The 18,722-nt window shown below is 49.3% G+C and overlaps 1 protein-coding gene across 1 annotated transcript in view; it reads right to left on the reverse strand.

Moving 5' to 3' along the window:
- Positions 1-4,894: 4,894 nt before the first annotated feature.
- The window catches only part of maml3 (mastermind-like transcriptional coactivator 3), a 58,608-nt gene continuing 44,780 nt past the window's right edge, over positions 4,895-18,722 (reverse strand). The window contains exons 4-6 of the mRNA XM_084687156.1: positions 8,122-8,385; positions 7,379-7,460; positions 4,895-6,125 (exon numbers count right to left, since the gene is read on the reverse strand). Of these exons, the coding sequence (XP_084543282.1) occupies positions 5,032-6,125; positions 7,379-7,460; positions 8,122-8,385 (1,440 nt within the window). The 3' untranslated portion in view covers positions 4,895-5,031. The remainder of the gene's footprint in view (positions 6,126-7,378; positions 7,461-8,121; positions 8,386-18,722) is intronic.

Here is an 18,722-nt window from a genome sequence, read left to right on the forward strand (position 1 = left end):
ACGGTGGACCAGGCAGCCTTCAGCCCAAAATGGCAGTCAAGCAAACTTCTCCGGGTCAAATGCGGTGCGCTGGTGCGTCGAGCTGTTCTGTGCTTATTCCTTTGCTATGCAATTGTGAATTCATTTTTTTTGTTAATCATGTATTTTTGTACTGACTCTTGTAATCGTTCATTGTCCAGTGCTCAGTTTCCCCCAATTAAGGGAATGTGTGGGACTTTTAATCTTTAATTGAAATAAGTAATGAGAAAGCCGTTTAGAAAAAAACAATTTAAACAGTGTCTTTGCCTTCAAAGTGACTGTATGCCTGAATGTTTAGGCGTAAAATCAAATCAAACGTACTGCTGTGAGCTATTCAAGGATTCCCCACAAGAGGGGGCTATAGCCATAGAAAAAAGTGACATCATGCCCTGTACCCCTGTTTTGCATTGTGCGAGGCAGAAGGTTAGACACATCTCTTGTTATCAGGTGGCCTCCGACTCCTGTACACCACACTATGTTGTAATATCATTCATCAACACGTTTTTCAGACACAACTGCACTGCTGCCCTCAATTCAGCATCCTGTCAGCATAGTCTTTTTTTTAAATCTACCTCTTTTTATAATGTCTCTTCTATCTCGATTTATCGTGTTCTTTTCAGACCTTCATTACCATCGTTCTCGTCTCTCTTCATCCCCATGTCCTTCAATCTCCCTGGTGGGTTAGCCTATCAGGCCAATAAGCAACAACAAGGAGGGTGTATGAATATCCCCCCATCCTGTCTTTGTGACACATCATTTCTCCTGCTGATTAAACCATGGAACGCACCCCCGTCTCTCTCTCTCTCACACACACACACACACACACACACACAGTAGTCAGACAGCTGCAGCCAGTGGATTAGCATTTGGAGCAGGGATTGATTAAGACTGTCTGGCTGCTCTCAAGCTTATTTCACTAAATGGGACCTGAGGAGGATAATGTCCCTAACTAAACGCTGGTCCCTTGGGGAGGGTGTATGTGGGTGTGTGTGTGTGACAGAGGAGATGTGGCTCGTAATAAACCTTTTATATATTCTCCCCTCCTATCCCCTCATCTCTACAGTTCCATGTAGATCACCTTCTCATGGCCTTCTGTCATATCTTCTCGCTTTCTCTGTCTGTCTCTCCCTCCCTGCCTCTATCTAATAAACACCGAGGCTAAAGTATTTTTACAAATGCGTGTTAGGGGGTAATGTGGCAACAATTAACTCATCATTCGACCTTATCCACTCGATCCCAACGCAGCCCCTCTCTGTCCTCTTCCTTCTCTCCACCCTTACCTCTCCCTCTTTCTCCTCTTGGTGGCATCTCTCCTGAGCTTGAGTAATGATGTTGTCATCTCCCTCCCTTTCCATTCATCACTGTCAGAGACATATATAGGGGGGAGAGAGAGAGATAGGACGAGATATGTAGAGGGAGAGAGAAAGAAGAAAGGCAAGAGGGTTTAGACAAATGGAAAGAGATTGGGAAGGGTGGATAGACTTGCAACAGTGTGAACAAGGGAATGGAGAGAGAGTGTTAGAGAAGGCAGGTGCTTGGGTTTGTTTTCTCTTCCTCGTCCAGTGGACAGTGACACAGTGTGGGATGATTCATGATTATTATTAGTGTCAGACAAAATTAAGACGCTGCTCTTTAGCATTTGCAAGTTTAATTATGCAAATGAGGTCTTTCTTCGACACGGCTTTAGGCCTCGGCTCTGCCTGCCGTGAGATATTATATTTAATGTAGAGCAGGATTGTTGGAACGTTTGTTAAAGCAAGTGTCTCAGCAATTGAACATTTCTTTCTATATTTCACAGTCCTTCACTGTTTTAGGGTGGGATTTCATTTCTTAGTCATTATAAATATTTGCAGGACATTCTACAATGGCACTTAAATGAATACCCACATGTGCATGCGCAAACACATGCAGGCACATACACACACACACACACGCACACACTCACATCCAGAGAGATGCCTTCAGACAGAAGTTTCATTTAATATGATCAGCGAGAACATTCTCTCTTTATTGTTGTATCTTTTCTGAAAAAAAAAGAAAACAAAAAAAGTGTTTTTGTATTTCTCTCGTGTTAACATTTCAGAATTCTGTACAGGATAAAAAGAAATAAGCACTGCTTAAGAGTAAAATCCCAAACTAGAAAAAAATTAGAAGAGGTTTACAATACAAATTAGTAGTAAGACATTGTCTGAAGTGCAATGGCATAGCTCAGATGGGTTAAAAGTGGAAAAAAAACAGAAATAAAAATACTTCTCTATTTTTTGACAAACAGTAATTTCTTTACAGAGAGTAGAGACAGTATTATCTGATGTATTTAAACCTGTAAAAACATATTTACAAATAGCCTTTTTCTTTTATATAGTTTTTCTCATAGTCAACAAAAAAAAAAAAAGGAAGAAAAAAAAAAAAACAGATACCGTAAAATGACGTTCACAATTGACTTGGTCCCAGTATACAATGATATTTGGAGGAAGCTTTGTTTCATTTTTTCATATTTTTTATGCATGGAGGGGTTGTCCTTCATATTGAAAAAGGACTAATGGTCACTAACTGAGGCCCCTGTGTCCATTAACACTGTTTCCCCCACCTGAAACAGCAGGCCTATAGGAGTAGGAAGTAACACATTGAATGAGCTAGCGACCCCTGGTCACTGGTCTGAAGCCTGATTTACCCACCTCCTAACTCTTAAAGTTAGGGTTGCAGGAAAGGTAAACTGACTCCTGATCTCCAGACACTGGGGGATGACTTCTGTGCCGAACGCTACGCTCTTCCTTCCAACACCACTCAAACACCAAACGGGCTACATCCTCCCGAAACATAAGCAGACAAAAATATATAGGTGACTGTATGGGGTGTTACCAACCTTCGCTGTGACTGGCAAAAAGGTCTTTCACCTACAAGTGTACTTAAAGGGTTCTGGGAAACAGTTTTAACACTATGGCATGGACATGGACAATAGATTGGCCAGAGAAAGATAGAAAGAGCGAGAGAGGAAGGGGACTTGATTAGGTTTGTTGTGACATTTCGCATTCAGTCCTTGTTGAATGTTGTATGTCAGTTGGTACAGAAGTGGAAATCAACACTTCATCTAGCAGTACCCAATGATGAAGCATTTGGAAGCTATGCGTGCATCATCTTCTGACACAGTTAAGTCACTAGGGAGAGGGCGTTAAAGCCACTAGTGTTCCTAAATCACACTTCTCCTAGCTTTGGGGCTTACAAAAGCCTGATACAACATTTCTCTCTACCCCTAGTTTCACCTCCTGGGTTTCAGGCAAAGGCGGGTTGTGTGTAGGCAACGACTTACTGAGAGCACGGGGAGATATCCTGCCAGACGCCACAACCCTTTCTAATCTCCTTTTGTCTCAGCTCTTTATAAAAGTATATAAATAGAAATCAAAGCAGAGGTCACACATTATGGAGAACAGTGGTTAGGTTACGCCGTGGTGAGGCCTTGGTCAGAGTGATCTCAACCTCTCTTCACAGTACTAGGACCGCTATTCATGTTTCACATACATCTGAACGACAGAACAAACGCAGAAAACTGAGCGACGACAGCCTTCAGGTCCGAGAACCTTCAGATAGACAGAGAGACACATTGAACAGTGAGACTATCCTTTTTTTGTTGTTGAACAGATCAAATGTTTTGTAGCTGACACAAAAAGCATGTGACAAAAAAACGTCAAATAACGAGTGTGAGCACTCTCCAAGATGGCCGACAATGTTTTTTTGTTTTTTTGTCCATTTCAAATGAAGTCACTTGTGGTGCTTGATATACATTCAATGCCTAGCTATCCTTTCCTACTTGTCTTCTAGTTGGACTACATTTATATAGATTTCATGAGAGAGATTGAGAGACAGACGGTGATTATTAGGTGTGATGGAGCTCCCTAAGCTGCATCTCTCTCTGACTGATAGCTCCTCTCCCTCCATTCTCCTTGGCCATTGGGGAGTGGTGTGTGTGCGTGTGTGTGTGTGTGATAGAGAGTATGTGTGTGCGCGCTAGCTGCCAGTTCTCTCAGTTCGCTCTCTCTTCCACACACACAGACACACACCAGACACACACGCAGCCACAGCGAACAGGAAATGAAGCCATGGCTCCTCGGCTCAGGCTGGTTGCCTAGCAACAGTGGTAGGGGGGGCCCGGTGCGTCTGCGCAGCGCACAAAAGAGAAACACCGTTTGTTTTGTTGTGATGTTCACAGTATAAACAGCAGGCTGAACGCAGACAAAAAGCACAGCTCTCAAGAGAGAGGGAGAGGAGGGAGGATGGAGTGCATGAATCTCTACCAGTCAGGATGCACGGGTTATGACAGATGCTTCTGTTGCCTCGCTTTTTCTCTGTTAGTTGATATTACTGAAGCCCCAAATAGAAAGATGAGAATGGCTTTTCTGTGTCTCTCTGAGTATGTGTGGGTGTATGTGTGTTTATGTCTGGCCTGTCAAACAGAATGGCATATGTATAAATGCTATGATCGTTACACAATATACCCTCCCCCCCCGCCCCACCCACACACCCCCAACACATAGAATGACAACATGGAGTTAGACAGCACCACAGACTCAACCTAACCACCAAAACCCCCAAATCTACCAGAGAACTTGAGTTTGGCCCAATGAGGATATACTTCTAAAAGGGGTTGGTTTGAGGCATTGGAAAAAAAGGATAGTCATCTCATGTAAAAACAAAATGAAATAAAAATAAAAAACAGATATAAATTCACTTCTCAATCTGTGTGTGATATCTATTACCACAAAACCACATTCATTGAGAGGCGCTTTAAATATCATGATAATACACACAGATTTGCTTGCAAACGCGCGCGCACACACACACACACACACAAACACACGATACAAGACAAGGAACTCATCTATCAGCTTTTTCATGTTTTACAAAACAAAACATGTTGCTTGTCCCAACTCCTTTAATTTCATTTCTATTTCCCAGTTAAAGTTCTCCACCCCATGTTCTTGTAGTCCGTCTAGTAAAAAGTCAATGTTTCACCGTTGGCTATTGGCTGGGAAAAAACTCCTCCATCCAACCATCGCTCGAGTCCAGCTCCGCTCCCGTGCCATCGGCCAATCCGAAGCCCCCGCCCGAGGGAGCCTGCCCGCCCCCATAGCCATATGAGGACATGTCCTGGCTAGACGTCCGCTGGTAGCCTTGCGGCTGACCCCCGACCCCACCTCCCTGGCCATAGGGCCCTCCTCCACCTCCACCCCCCATTGCCGGGCCCCCGGGCCCCTGTCCGAAGTTCCCCATGCCGGGCACGCTTTGGCCCATCACCCCCTGGCTCATCACCATGGGTCTGGGCTGGTTGGTCCTTGACTGGCCGCCCATGTGAGCGGCCATCATGGGCCCGGCCATGCCTGCTGCAGGGTTCCCCACCCTGGGGTCCATGGGCTGGCCCATGCCCTGGGGGAAGTGCTGCTTAGCCATACGCGGTTGCTGTCCCGGCTGCAGCCCGTAGCCCTGGGAGGAGCTAAATCCCACCATGTCTCCTGTAGTCCTGCCCCTGCCGGCCACTCCGCCACCCATAGACTGCATGTTCTGCCCCTGCTGCTGTGGCCAGCCTCCCATCCCCCCCGCCTGCACCCCTCCACCACCTCCGCCGCCCATCATGCTCTGGAGCCTCTGGGCCTGGGCCTTGGTGTTGGGTGGCCCTTTGAGGGGCTGCTGGGACATGGAGTTCATCATCATCCCTTGGCTGCCATATCCTCCTCCCATGCCCCCGACGCCCACACCGGGCCCCACCGGCCCCTGCCTTTGGGGCTGCCCGGCCGGGTTGTGCTGGGGGGGGAGCCCCATGGACCCTTGGACGCTTTGGCTCTGGTGCTGCTGCTGCTGTTGCTGCTGCATCATCTGGCTCATGGAGGGGTTGAGGCCGTAGAGGGACTGCTGGCCGGCCCCCTGGCCCCCGTAGGGCAGTCCCATGTCGGACTGGGACCCCACCGAGCCCCCTGGGCCCCCCTGCATGGAGCCCTGGTTCTGGACGGAGCCCATCTGGACCATCTGGGCCTGCTGGTTCTGCTGCTGGTGGAGGAGACGGGCCGCACGGATGTTCTGGAGTGCCTGGGAGTGGGCCGCCATCTCCTGGGGGGTACCTGGTGACGGGGGGGAGGGGTTGGACATTAGAGAAATGGTTTTACATAGAAACAGAGGGTGAAGGTGAGAGATGGAGGTTGGACGTGGACAAATGGGTCAACGAGTAACAGATGGATGAATAGATGATATAAATGGATAAGATAGACAGACAAATGGATGGATGGATTAACGTATAAATGGATGGCAGTCAGAGACAGTGAAAGTCAGACATATAAACAGAGATAGGGCTAAAGGGCCAGATGCACAGGGGGCAGGAGAGGAGGAGATATCGGATCGTATTGGACCAGGTGAAGCGTGTCCTGTGTTTCTGACAACCCATCGGCAGTGGTGAGACGTACACAGCAGAAAACAAACCCAGTTCTTCACAGTCCACTTCTTTTTCAGCCTCTTTGCTTTGGCGGGAGGAAATAAGGTTTGTTTGTTTTTTAACAAACCTCAAAAGCGAAAAAAGTTCAAAGCCCAAAAACGTCCAGGAACCCATGTCAAGATGTTCTCTGGCCTGACTAGCTGTTCTTGCATGGCTCTCGGCGCGTGGTGGGGTGATGCGCCTCCGTAGCGTGGAAATGTCTCCAAATCCCCCATTAAACCTCTTCTGACACCATTCCACTAATCCCTCACCTCACATCTCCCTCCCCCTCTCTCGTTCTTTTCGATCATTCTTTATGTCTCTCTAATCAGCGTCTCTTCGCTGACTGCCTGTGCAGGGTGTGCAATGTGTCCTTGCTGTACTGAAAACAGGAGCGGTCTCAGCTCTGTGAACCAGACAGACATGGGGCTTTACTGCAGACTGCAGGAGTCAAGGCTCTCGTTGGGGAACGTTGCTTCCATAAGCCCAGACAACATAAACAGTTTAGAGGACAAGCGATATATAATGCTGATGTCCCTCCCTCCCAGATGTATTCCTTTTCTCCCGACTGAAGAAGACAGCCAGCCAGACACTGTAATGGCTGCAAATGGCTCCTCTTCACTCCTCTCTTTCTCTCCCCGGCCTCCCTCCCTTCTCCCTCCCTCTTTCAGTCTCTCTCTCTTTTCTCTGTCTCTCTCCATCAGGAGACTCCACCGGAACTCTGGGGGATCTGGGACAGGTTGCCACGGTAACAGGCAGAGCAGGAATATTTTCCGGAGTGTACGAGAGAGAAAAATGGAGACTTGTGGATAGACCGAAAGACGGGTCCCTGATTGGTCATAGATTACCTCATATATATGAGGAATGTGTGTGTGTGTGTGTGTGTGAGACAAGTGTGTGACTTACCCTGGTACTGGTTGACCTGTGGGTAAGGATTCCTCTGGCTTTGACCCATCTGTCTAGGAAGATGCTGCTGCTGCTGCTGGAGCTACACGCACGTACACACGCACACACGCACACACACACGCACACACGCACGCACACACAAGAAGGACAACAGCATTACATCCGGCTCAGAGTTGATCATCTGTCAAAATACATCAAGGATTCTTTTTTTTCCCGTCACCAGCCTGATCGACCACAGAAAGAGAACAGTGTGATAACTAACTCATTCACACAACACAGTAGCCAGTGCGGATAGCCGACCATAGAACATTCTAGCCTGAACAGTTTAGAGCTCAAAAATAGGCTCACAAACTAACTATTAATTGTAATAATAACAACAACATGTTACATTTCTATAAGCATGGTGTGTGTAAATATATTGCAGTGTGACGGTGATGTGTGAGTGTGTGTTTCAACAAATATTGAAAAGAAAACACCAAACAATCACAGCAAGTAAACCCCCCCCCCCACACACACACACACACGCGCACACACACACGTAGACGGGGTGAAGATCAAAGGCAGTGTTGTGTTTCTGGCTGGAAGGAGGGAGCTGGTGTAGCGAGGGGGGGGGGGCTCAGACCAGACAAGAAGAGGAGGAGACGTTCTGCTGTCTCATCCGCTGCGCACAGACTGGAGCGGACACACACACACAGACACACACACACAGACACACACACACAGACATACGTGGCACACGCTACCTGTTCAGCCAGGAGCTGCTGTTGCTGCTGGTGCCTCTGCTCCCGGAGCAGCTGCTGTTTCTGCTGCTCCATCAGGTGGAGCTGCACCCTCTTTTCCTGCTCCAGCGCCATCATCTGCTTCATCATGGCCTGCTGCTGGTTGCCCAGGTAACCCGGGGGAGGCCCCGCCCCCTGGCTGGGCCCCACCCCCGAGGCCCCGCCCCCAGAGGGGTGCGGGGGCGGGACGGCGCCGGGTGGCCGCGACATACCGACCACGCCTTGCTCCTAAAGAAGGGGGGAGGGGGGGGGGGGCAGAAGGAGAAGTGAGTTGATCGTGTTGGTCAGTCAAAGTGACGTCAAGTGACGGGCCAATCAGTGGTCAGCTGTCAAGTCATATGATTGTTTGTGGGGCACTTTTATCCGTCTTTGTCAAAGGTGAGTCGACCAAGCAAGAGTCGACACACACAGACACACAGAGACCTCCCTCTCCCTGGTGCTTTATGGGTCTCCGCTACCAACATCAACCCCTCATTAGCATATAAAGAGCCCCTCCTCCTCTCAACCGAGCGCTAATCTCTTATAGGATAAAAAGGCCCCAGTCAACCAATGAGAGGAAGCCCTCAGGAAATCTATTAAAGGTTAGCTCTGTGATCGCTGTGGGTGTTATGTCGGAGAGCAGCAAACATCGTCGAGCACTGCCTTGGGGTAAATAGGCAGTTTTAGATGATGATAGTGATAAGGCATTTTTCACTTGACAGAGAAATGAATTCACTGAGTGTGTGATGCCATTCTGAATGCAGTCTATCAACCTTCCGTCAAAATGTAACTCTAGACAGTCAGACCTGACTAGTCGCTTGCCCAAGCTTTTTCATCCCTTATTGGCATGCCCTCCATGCCAGGGGCAAGACAGACCTGCAGCAGCCACCCCTGGCCAGTGGGGGTCAGTAGTGCTCTGTAAGAACGTGTGTACGTGTGTGTGTGTGTGTGAGTGTGTGTCTCAGTCTCAAATGGCCACCTCTCAGCAGATGGCTCAATCATGACAGCTCTGATCTACGATCTCTCTCTCTCCATCTTCAATCTCTCTCTCCGACTCCCTCCCTCCCTACCTCCCTCCCTCCCTCCCTCGACCTGAGTCATGTCCACACAGTCACCAGGGACAGGAGGAATGACAGAAGATGGAAAAGCAGAGGAGAAGAGGAGTGAAGAGATCAGACAGAGACAGGTAGCAGAGGATTAAAAGAAGGAGACAGAGAGAGACAGAGAGAGACAGAGAGAGACAGAGAGAGAGAGAGAGAGAGAGAGAGAGAGAGAGAGAGAGAGAGAGAGAGAGAGAGAGAGACAGAGAGAGAGAGAGAAAAGAGCAGCTCAAAAAGCAGAGAGAGAGAGAGAGAGAGAGAGAGAGAGAGAGAGAGATGGAGAGAGAGGGAGAGAGAGGGTGAGAGATAGAGAGAGAGAGAGAGAGAGAAGACAAGAGCAGCCGGTAATGAGCGTAATAAGGTGACGCCTAAAATGAAAAGAGAGAACGAAATGCTTTACAGGGAGGGTCGCTGGAAGGATAGAGGGAAGGAGAGGAGAACAAGGGAGAGAAAGTGAGGAGGAGAGAGGAGAGCAGGTACCCCTGGCAACGGTGTCTGTGGCAATGAACAGATGGCGCTGGTAGGAGCAGCGATGGCCACCGTGCCTGGTCGCCCCCGACAACACCGGGCATAACCGCAGGAATATCAGACACGCACATACGCACTTAGCACGCGCACACACAAACACAGTTCTATGCCCACCCCCCCACCCCCATTTCCTTCTGTCCCAGATCTCCTGTTGAATAATGTAACAAAGACCATCACTCCTGCACCTTCTAACCAGTTCCTTACATTCCTCTCCACTACACACACACACACAATGTAGGTCTAACGCTTGAGAGCATATAGACATTAAAGTACTGAATAGGCATTGATGCAGGCTCCTTATTCGTTCTAGAAAGATGGATGGCAAGCCAGAAGACTGGCTTTTCTGCAGTAGAGAGAAATAAACATCCATGGTATCAAACACGCACCTGAGAAAGACCAGTACAAGGTCACGGCAGAGGAGGAGAGGGGAGGAGGAGAGGAGAGGGAAGGAGGAGAGGAGGAGAGGGAAGGAGAAGGAGAGGAGAGGGAAGGAGGAGAGGGGGAGAGGGAAGGAGGAGAGGAGGAGAGGGAAGGAGGAGAGGAGGAGAGGAGTGTGCTGGTGGGAAAAAGAGGCTGTCATACTTATTGGGTTAGGGAGCCAGGAGAGCACAGGTGATTACATTACCCTGAGAAGGAGCGGAAATATACACGTGTGTGTGTGTGTGTATTTGTGAGTGTGTGGGTGTACTTATAAGTGTGTGCAATTGGAGGGGACTGAGTGTGTAGAAAGAGCATGAGAGTGAATTAGTGTGCAAGAGAGGGGTGGGTACAATTGTGTGTGTGTGTGTGTGTGTAAGAGGACTTGCTTTTCTGCCAAAGTGAAGGCACTTGTCCTCTTGGTGACCACCCTGCAACAATCTGGATGCACAGACACACACACCATGTGTCTCACGTGCGCGCGTGCACACACACACGCGTGCACACACATGCGTGCACACAAATAAGCCTCATAGAACCATGGTGCCTGGCTACGCAGCGGTGTGTGTCTGTGTGCTTTCTGAAGCGACACACACATCTGTCCAACACCAGAGAGACAACAACGCCCTTGCCTGATCAGAGTGTGTGTGTGTGTGGGCGCGCACGCGTGTTCTCCCAAATGAACATACAAGGTAACAAAAGCATCCCATGTGTTGGGTGTTATTACATGTCGTTTAACATGGGTATTATGCAACACCTGCTGGCTGGTCCGCAACACACACACACACACACACACTACACACACACACACACTACACACACACACACACACACTAACCCTGAGCAGATGGTGCAGCCAGACCTCACGGTATTAAAGTATCCCATAGTGCCACAGGTAAAGAAGACATCACACACACACACACACACACGCACACACACACACTGTACTCTGACATAAGATACACACGCAGACACATACATCCTCAATACACACACAGTAGGCTACATACACACACCATAGGCTACATACAGTCACAGTAGATGTAGATCCAGAGTCAGCTGACAGTTACACACACACACTTTACAAATAACCTCTAAGACACAGCTTGACAGACACACACACACACACACACAAACACACACACACACACACACACACTGATTCTCTCCTGGGAGAGATATATTTAAATTGTTAGAGAGATAGAAAGATGCAAGGGGAGGGGGGGGGAGGAAGAGAGAAGTTTAATCTCCACCATCTCTGCTCTAAACCCTAACTGGCCTCATTCTACTGTAGCATCCTACACACACACACACACACACACACACCTACACATTTAATCACTGCTTCACTTGTGCCCTACACACTAGTGCCCTAAGTCCTTATCTCCCTCTCCTTCTGAAGTCCCTGTCCTGGCCTCACTCGCTGTTGCTGACTGCCTTCCACACTGACGGCTGCTAACCTTTGGTCTTCTCCCTCCCTCTCGTTTCACCATGCCGTACTCTATCTCTCTCTCTCACTCTCTCGCACTCTCTCGCACTCTCTCGCACTCTCTCGCACTCTCTCGCACTCTCTCGCACTCTCTCGCACTCTCTCGCACTCTCTCGCACTCTCTCGCACTCTCGCTCTCTCTCTGGTCTTGCTCTCCCCCTCTTCTCCTTCTGTACTTCTGACAGTAATGCAGTGTTTGGTTCCTAACTAGAACACAACACCGATTTATGTACACATACACACAGAGAAAGAGAGAGCAAGAGAGCGAGAGAGAGAGAGAGAGAGACAGAGCGAAGGAAGGAGAGAGGTTGGGTAGGGAGAGGAAGGAGGCAAAATGAGAAAAAGCAGAGATTGGGGAGAGAGAGGATCAAAAGGAAAGAAGGAGAGGTGAAAAGGATTGAGACGAGGGGGAGAGGGTAGAGAAAGAGGGAGGGTAGAGAGAGTCCGAGGGAAGAGGGAGGAGAGAGAGCAGGGGAGGGGAGGATGGGGGTGTGGGATGAGATCATTGGTGGTCGGGGAGCAATAGTGGCGGATGAGTGTACCACCCTGAGAGGGACCAGGTGCTACAGTAAATCACACTGTACACCTGTTGCCATGGCAACCTTAAAGGCACACACACAGATGCAGACACGAAAATAAGCTAAACGGTGTTTGAGAGTGTGTTTGCCTTTGAGTGTGTGTGTTTTGTGTTTGACAGTGTGTCTGTGTGTGTTACTACCCTTGCTGTGTGAACTGTCTGTACTCCTTGGTGTGTGTTTGTGTCTTAGGCTCCCCTCTGTGTGCGTGTGCCTCTGTGTGTGTGTGTATGTGTGTTCTCGGCGCTCAGCCGCCGTGCTTGTGTGAGTCCCTGTGATTGATGCGGCCCTCTGTAATCTAATCTAGCTGGCTGAGAGAGGTACATCTGACTGACAACTAGGAGCCACGGCAGGTGAGGGACACACACACACACACACACAGGAACACACACACACAGGAACACACACACACACAGGAACACACACAGGAACACACATGCACACTAAAACGTAATGGACGCATTAAATGCAAAGCACTCAACAACACGCAACCTCACCTATCAGCCAGGTAGTCTAGTGGTAACCTGTGAGTGTGTGTGTGTGTGTGTGTGTATGGGGGGGGGGTGGTTCTCCTGCTAGCCTGTTGATTATTCCCATTCCCTCTTGCCAGTATTCTTGATCAGAGTGTTTTAATAATTCACACCCAGGATCTCAGCTATTACACGCCTTTTAGAGGAGGGGAGTGGTCACTCATCCATCCATTTATCCCTCCCTCCCTCCCTTTCCGTCTCTCCCTCACTCACTGTCTCACTTCCTATCCATCCTTATTCCTCCCTCTGATCTGTTCTTTCGACCTGGTCTGGTCTCTTCTTCTATCGTTTGGGTGGCTGACTTAGCCCTCCATCCCCCTCTCCCCCTCTCTAGTTGCTCTTTCTCTCCTCTCTCCTCCCTCGCTTCCTCTCGCTGTCACACGGGCGGCTTTGCTCGCTGGCTCTCCGTCCTCCCCTTCATGTGTGCCTCCCTCTGCCTCGCTTGATTGCTATTCTTCCGTTCTATATCGCCCTGCCTTCATCTCAATCCATCCCTCCCTCCCTCCCCCTCTCAATCGCTATTATTCTGATTCATCTCTTCCTCCCTCCCTCCCTTTATTCTCCCGCTGCCTATATTTTCTTCCCTTCCTTTGGACACTCGTTCTCACATTTACCCAATACGGCTAACCCCCCCCCAACCCTTTGTCTCTCTCTCTCTCCCTCTCTCTCTCTGCCTGTCATATCACCCCTCATTACTCTCGTCCTCCTCCGCCCCTCCCTCCCTCCCTCTCTAGAGAAGGCATTAGGTGCTGCTATAGGGCCATCACTCTCTCTACCCCCCTCCTACCCACCTTTTCTGCTGTAGTCTCAGGGTAGTACCCTCCCTCCCTCCCTCTCTCTCTCTCTCTCCCACCCTCCTCATCTCAGTAAGGCCATAATGTGTTGCTGTAGGGTTATATATCTGTCTATGGCTCTATTAGACACTCCGGGGGACTGCTCCAGCAGCAGCCGCATCAGCACCCTCTCTCCCTCTCTCTCTCTCTGTGTGTGTCTCTCCCTCTCTCTGTGTGTCTCTCTGTGTGTCTCTCTGTGTGTCTCTCTGTGTGTCTCTCTGTGTGTCTCTCTGTGTGTCTCTCTGTGTGTCTCTCTGTGTGTCTCTCTGTGTGTCTCTCTGTGTGTCTCTCTGTGTGTCTCACGGACCTGCATAAGCACTTTCTCCCTCTATCATCCCTCTCCCTCTCCCTCTCCCTCTCCCTCTCCCTCTCCCTCTCCCTCTCCCTCTCCCTCTCCCTCTCCCTCTCCCTCTCCCTCTCCCTCTCTCTCTCTCTCTCTCTCTCTCTCTCTCTCTCTCTCTCTCTCTCTCTCTCTCTCTCTCTCTCTCTCTCTCTCTCTCTCTCTCTCTCTCTCTCTCTCTCTCTCTCTCTCTCTCTCTCTCCTGCACCCCTCCCTTTGTCTCGCCTGTCCACAGTTCAAAGATGCATCTCTTCATACCTCTCCTGCTCCTTCTCTCCCGTTTGGTGTATCAATCTTTGTCCTTCTCTCCTTTGTTCACCTCATTCTCTCTATTGTCACTCTGTCCTTCTACTGGAGAGAGGGTGAGGTAGAGAAGGATGGAGGGAGAAAGAAAGTAAGAAGGAAGCAAGACAGAGAAACAGAGAGAGCTGTACAGAAGCATATTATCTACAATGGGCCCTCAAATACCATTTGGTAATATGATGAAATCTGGTGTAAAAATAAGAAATGACGCTCAAAGTGGCAGAGTGGAGACAAGCCACCATTCCTGAGCTGCCTGATTAAATTATATCATTCGACTTTCTCTTTCTCTCCTCCCTCTATCTCTCTTTCTACCTCTCCATTTCTGAGAGAGAGCAAATCTCTCACCGGCAAACAGTACTCTCCAAAATAGAAAATGGAAATTCCATTAAACAAAGTGTCAGAGCATCGGACGGCGACACCTTCTCCCCCCCCACACACACATCCACCACCACATCCGTGCTTTAAAACACATGGGCTTCACCCATACACACACACACACAGGAGTGCATACACACGCACACAGGACAAAGGCAGCCTACCATCCAATTACTATCATGCCAAAAATAAGTGCTTGAAAACAAACAATAATTTGCCATCATCGCTAGCAGCTGTTGGGGGGTGGAGGGAGGGAGAGGGGGAGAGAGAGAGAGAGAGAGAGAGAGAGGTAGAGAGAGAGAGAGAGAGAGAGAGAGAGAGAGAGAGAGAGAGAGAGAGAGAGAGAGAGAGAGAGGAGAAAGGGAGAGAGGGAGAACGGGGCAGATTGGTGCAGAATAAGAGGGGTTTACTGAAGAGAGGGATGATGAAAAAAAAGGAAGGGATAAAAGAGGGAGGCATGACTCTTCCCCACCCCCTACCTCCCTCTTCCTCCTCCCTCATCCCCTTTTCTGTCCCCTGGGAGAAGGAGGGGTGATGTATGGACCCTCTACTGATCTCACGACTCAGCAGAACAGATGGGGGGGAGAGAGAGAGGGAGAGAGACAGAAAGAGGGGGAGAAGGAACAGAAGTAGACAGGAAGGAGGGGAAAGTGCAGAGAAAAAGAGGGGGGGGGTTGAGGTTAGAAAGGAGAGAGAGCAGAGCATGAAGGTTTGCCAACAGTGGAGCGTGAATCCTTAGATTACATGGCCTGCCTTAAATGACAGAGTTAAGGAAAAAAATAACAGAAAAAGATGGCATGTGTCCGGCGCATGTGTATGTATGTGTATGACTAAGCCAGAGTTTGAAAAGCTACGCTAATGCTAGGCCAGGTTACAGTATCTTATGATAAACTGGGCTAGGCTAGGCTAGGCTAATCCTTAGCAAGGCCCTCTCCCTGACACTAAGAGGTAATTATCTCTGCAGTGACCATAAGCTCCCTCTCCCCACCCCCTCATCTCTTCACAGGAGTGGAGATGGAGAGACGGAGAGAGCGAGTGAGGATGGGAGGGAGGGAAAATCGTTCCTGGAGGAGGGGACTATCGGTAACCCAGGGGGAGAAATAGATGTGTAAACAATCACAGCCGAGAGAGAGAGGGGAAGAGAGAGAGAGATATGACGGGAGAGAGGTAGAAAAGAAAAGAAAACAAGGATACAGCCATATGTTTAAGTCAACAGAAAGGAGTGAGGGAGGGAGGGATAAACGTCAAAAGAGAAAGGCGTGGGAGTGAACAAAACAATTCGGCATCAGAGAGCGGTAGAGAGAGAGAGAGATTGAGAGTGAAAGAGAGAGAGAGCGAGAAAGAGCGAGAGAGAGAGCGAGAGGAAGAGTAGAGACGCTTCTTAACATTGTACCAGTGTTAATTGTTGGTGGCAGGGAAAGACAACACGGGGAATTAGACAACAAGACAAAAAAATAATTAGTCTGTGATTGGCTAATTACCACTGACTTTCTGACAGACCACCGAGCAAAACGAGATGCTTATGAACATGGCGGGGGGGGCTGCCTAGACTGTAGCAGAGGGTGTGGGATAAGAGGGGTGGATAGAAGGAGAGAGAAACACAATTAATGTAGTTAAGTATTCCAACTCTGAACAGATAAAAAAATAAAAAATCTGAATGCTCATGAAAACAATTGTGCACTAGCATAAGAGAGAACGAGAGACGGTGTGTGTTCTTGAGGTTTCCACATCTGTGTTCCTGGGTCCAGTTGTGTGTGTTGTGTACCTGCACCTGTGTGTGTGTATAGGCCTAAGCACTTGTGTGTGTGTGTGTGTGTGTGTGTGTAAGATGGAGACTGAAGGAGTGTCAGAGCAGGACCGAGGCTCATTTGCAGTCTTCCCATCTCTGCAGTGGTGAGGTCCGCCGCGTGCCAGAAGCGTGGCTCTGCGCAGCATCAGACGCGCACACACGCTCTCCCACCCTCTTAAATATCCAGACACACACCCCTTTGCACGGGCACACACATGGCTACCGGCTACCGGTGGATCGGAGGAACGAGAGGGGGCAGAAATGAAAGAGATAGGTTAAGTCCCTGAGTAAGGGGGGATTTAAACCTCAAACAGAGAGAGAGAGAAAGAGAGAGAAGGGGGTGGGAGAGGGAGAGAAAGAAAAGAGACTAAGAGACTACTGACAAAATGTAGATGACAGGAAAGAGAAGGAGAGAAACAGGCAGACAGAGACAGGGGGGACAGGATGAAATGTATGGATTGATCATCACCGACTCACAGAGGGTGCTCTCTGAAAGCACCAAAAAATGGTGTATTAGCCGTCACAAAGAGCTAAATACAACCTATCCAATAGGCATAGACGGCAACATTAGGCTCAGCACTGCTAACAGCTTAGCATGACTGGCTGAGCCCTCTGTTTAGGACCCGGGCTGGGAGACGAGTGCTAGGAGTCCCGTGAAGAAGAGGAGGAGCGGTCGCACAAATAACTCTTCCGACGGGAGCTTAGGGAAAAAATTTGAACAACTCTGGTGGGAGGGCCCACAAGCTAAGCTAGTGGCATGCTAGCGATATACCGCCGCTGCTCAAGAATCCGCCCCCCTCCTCCTCCTACCCCCTCACTCAGTAACCGTTAGCCGTGTGTGTTCTTGTTCATGGGTGTGTGTGTGTGTATAAGAGAGGAGAGAAAATGTGAGTCTCTCTCCATCCCCCCCTCCTCTCCCTGTGGCTCTGTCATCCATCCTGATCAGATGGAGGTGTCTGATAGGAATGGTTCCTTTCCTGCAGCGGATGAGGCCGAGACACTGACCATTTGATCTGGCACGTTGAGATACTGGTGTGTGTGTGTGTGCATGTGGGGGAATGGGGGGGGGGGGGATTTCAATGTGCTTGTGTGAGTCTGTGTTTGTTTTGTTACCCATGGTTGTATGGTCGCTTACGTGTGAGTGTGTGTGTGTGCACGCGCCATGCATGTCCCTGCAGACTGGTTACACCTCTCTGCTGCAGAGAAATCAATGACCACACAAGCCCTCTGGCTTCCTTGGCCGCGCACGAGGTGATGTTAGCAATAGCTTAGCCTCTTACCTACCATAACCCAAAGCTAGTTAGCATTGAGCACCTGAGGGCTAACATTTCAGTATTTTACCTCTTAATTGCTACAAGAAGCCAGTCAGCTTGCTGTGCTACCTTTGTTATCAGGGGATGATGACCCATGAACGCTCTGGTTAACATTAGCGAGTTAAGTGTTTTATCCGCTTCTAGAAGACAAAGAGTGGTTTCTGGGTTTTGCAAAGGAAGTTGTGATTGATCAGGGGTGGGCTAGCGCAGCATATTGGAGAGTCGTTAGCCTTGCCGTATTGACCACATGGGGATCAATATTTAGAGCAGTCCTAGGACGGACATACTCAGATACACACACACATACTGTATGCACGCACACACACACACACACACACACACACACACAAATGCATCGACAGGTCCTCTTCCCCGTCTAAATAATGCTAATGATTCCACCATTACAAACAAGGTGTACATCAGCGCTAATAGCTATAGGAGAGGGTTGGTTTATTGAGGCAGACACGGCGTGCACACGTTAACACACAATCTAATAGCCCACACAGAAGCCTGCTAGCCTGGTCTGTGTGGCTCCACACAGAAGCCTGCTAGCCTGGCCTGTGTGGCTCCACACAGAAGCCTGCTAGCCTGGTCTGTGTGGCTCCACACAGAAGCCTGCTAGCCTGGTCTGTGTGGAGCCACACAGAAGCCTGCAAGCCTGGTCTGGCAAGTGCAATTGATAACGGAAGAGCAGCTTGTGAGTTTGAAGATCACAGAGGCAGGGCAGAGAGAAGTCTGTCTGTCTGTGTGTGTGTGTGTGTGTGTGTGTGTGTGTGTGTGTGTGTGTGTGTGTGTGTGTGTGTGTGTGTGAGTGAGTGATTGTTTCCAAAACACTACTTAAGTCCTGAGGCTCTCCATCATGGGGGAATGGTTTCTATGGAGTCACAGGCTAAATATACAGTATGTGCTGTCTCAGCAACGAACAACTGGGAACTGGACACACACACACACAGACGGGGGCCTCGCCAGGCGAGGGTGATACAGTAGCGTTGGC

The sequence above is a fragment of the Hypomesus nipponensis genome, chromosome 22 (genome assembly GCF_054491055.1).
Source record: "Hypomesus nipponensis isolate SF chromosome 22, ASM5449105v1, whole genome shotgun sequence".
Classification (NCBI taxonomy): Eukaryota; Metazoa; Chordata; class Actinopteri; order Osmeriformes; family Osmeridae; genus Hypomesus; species Hypomesus nipponensis.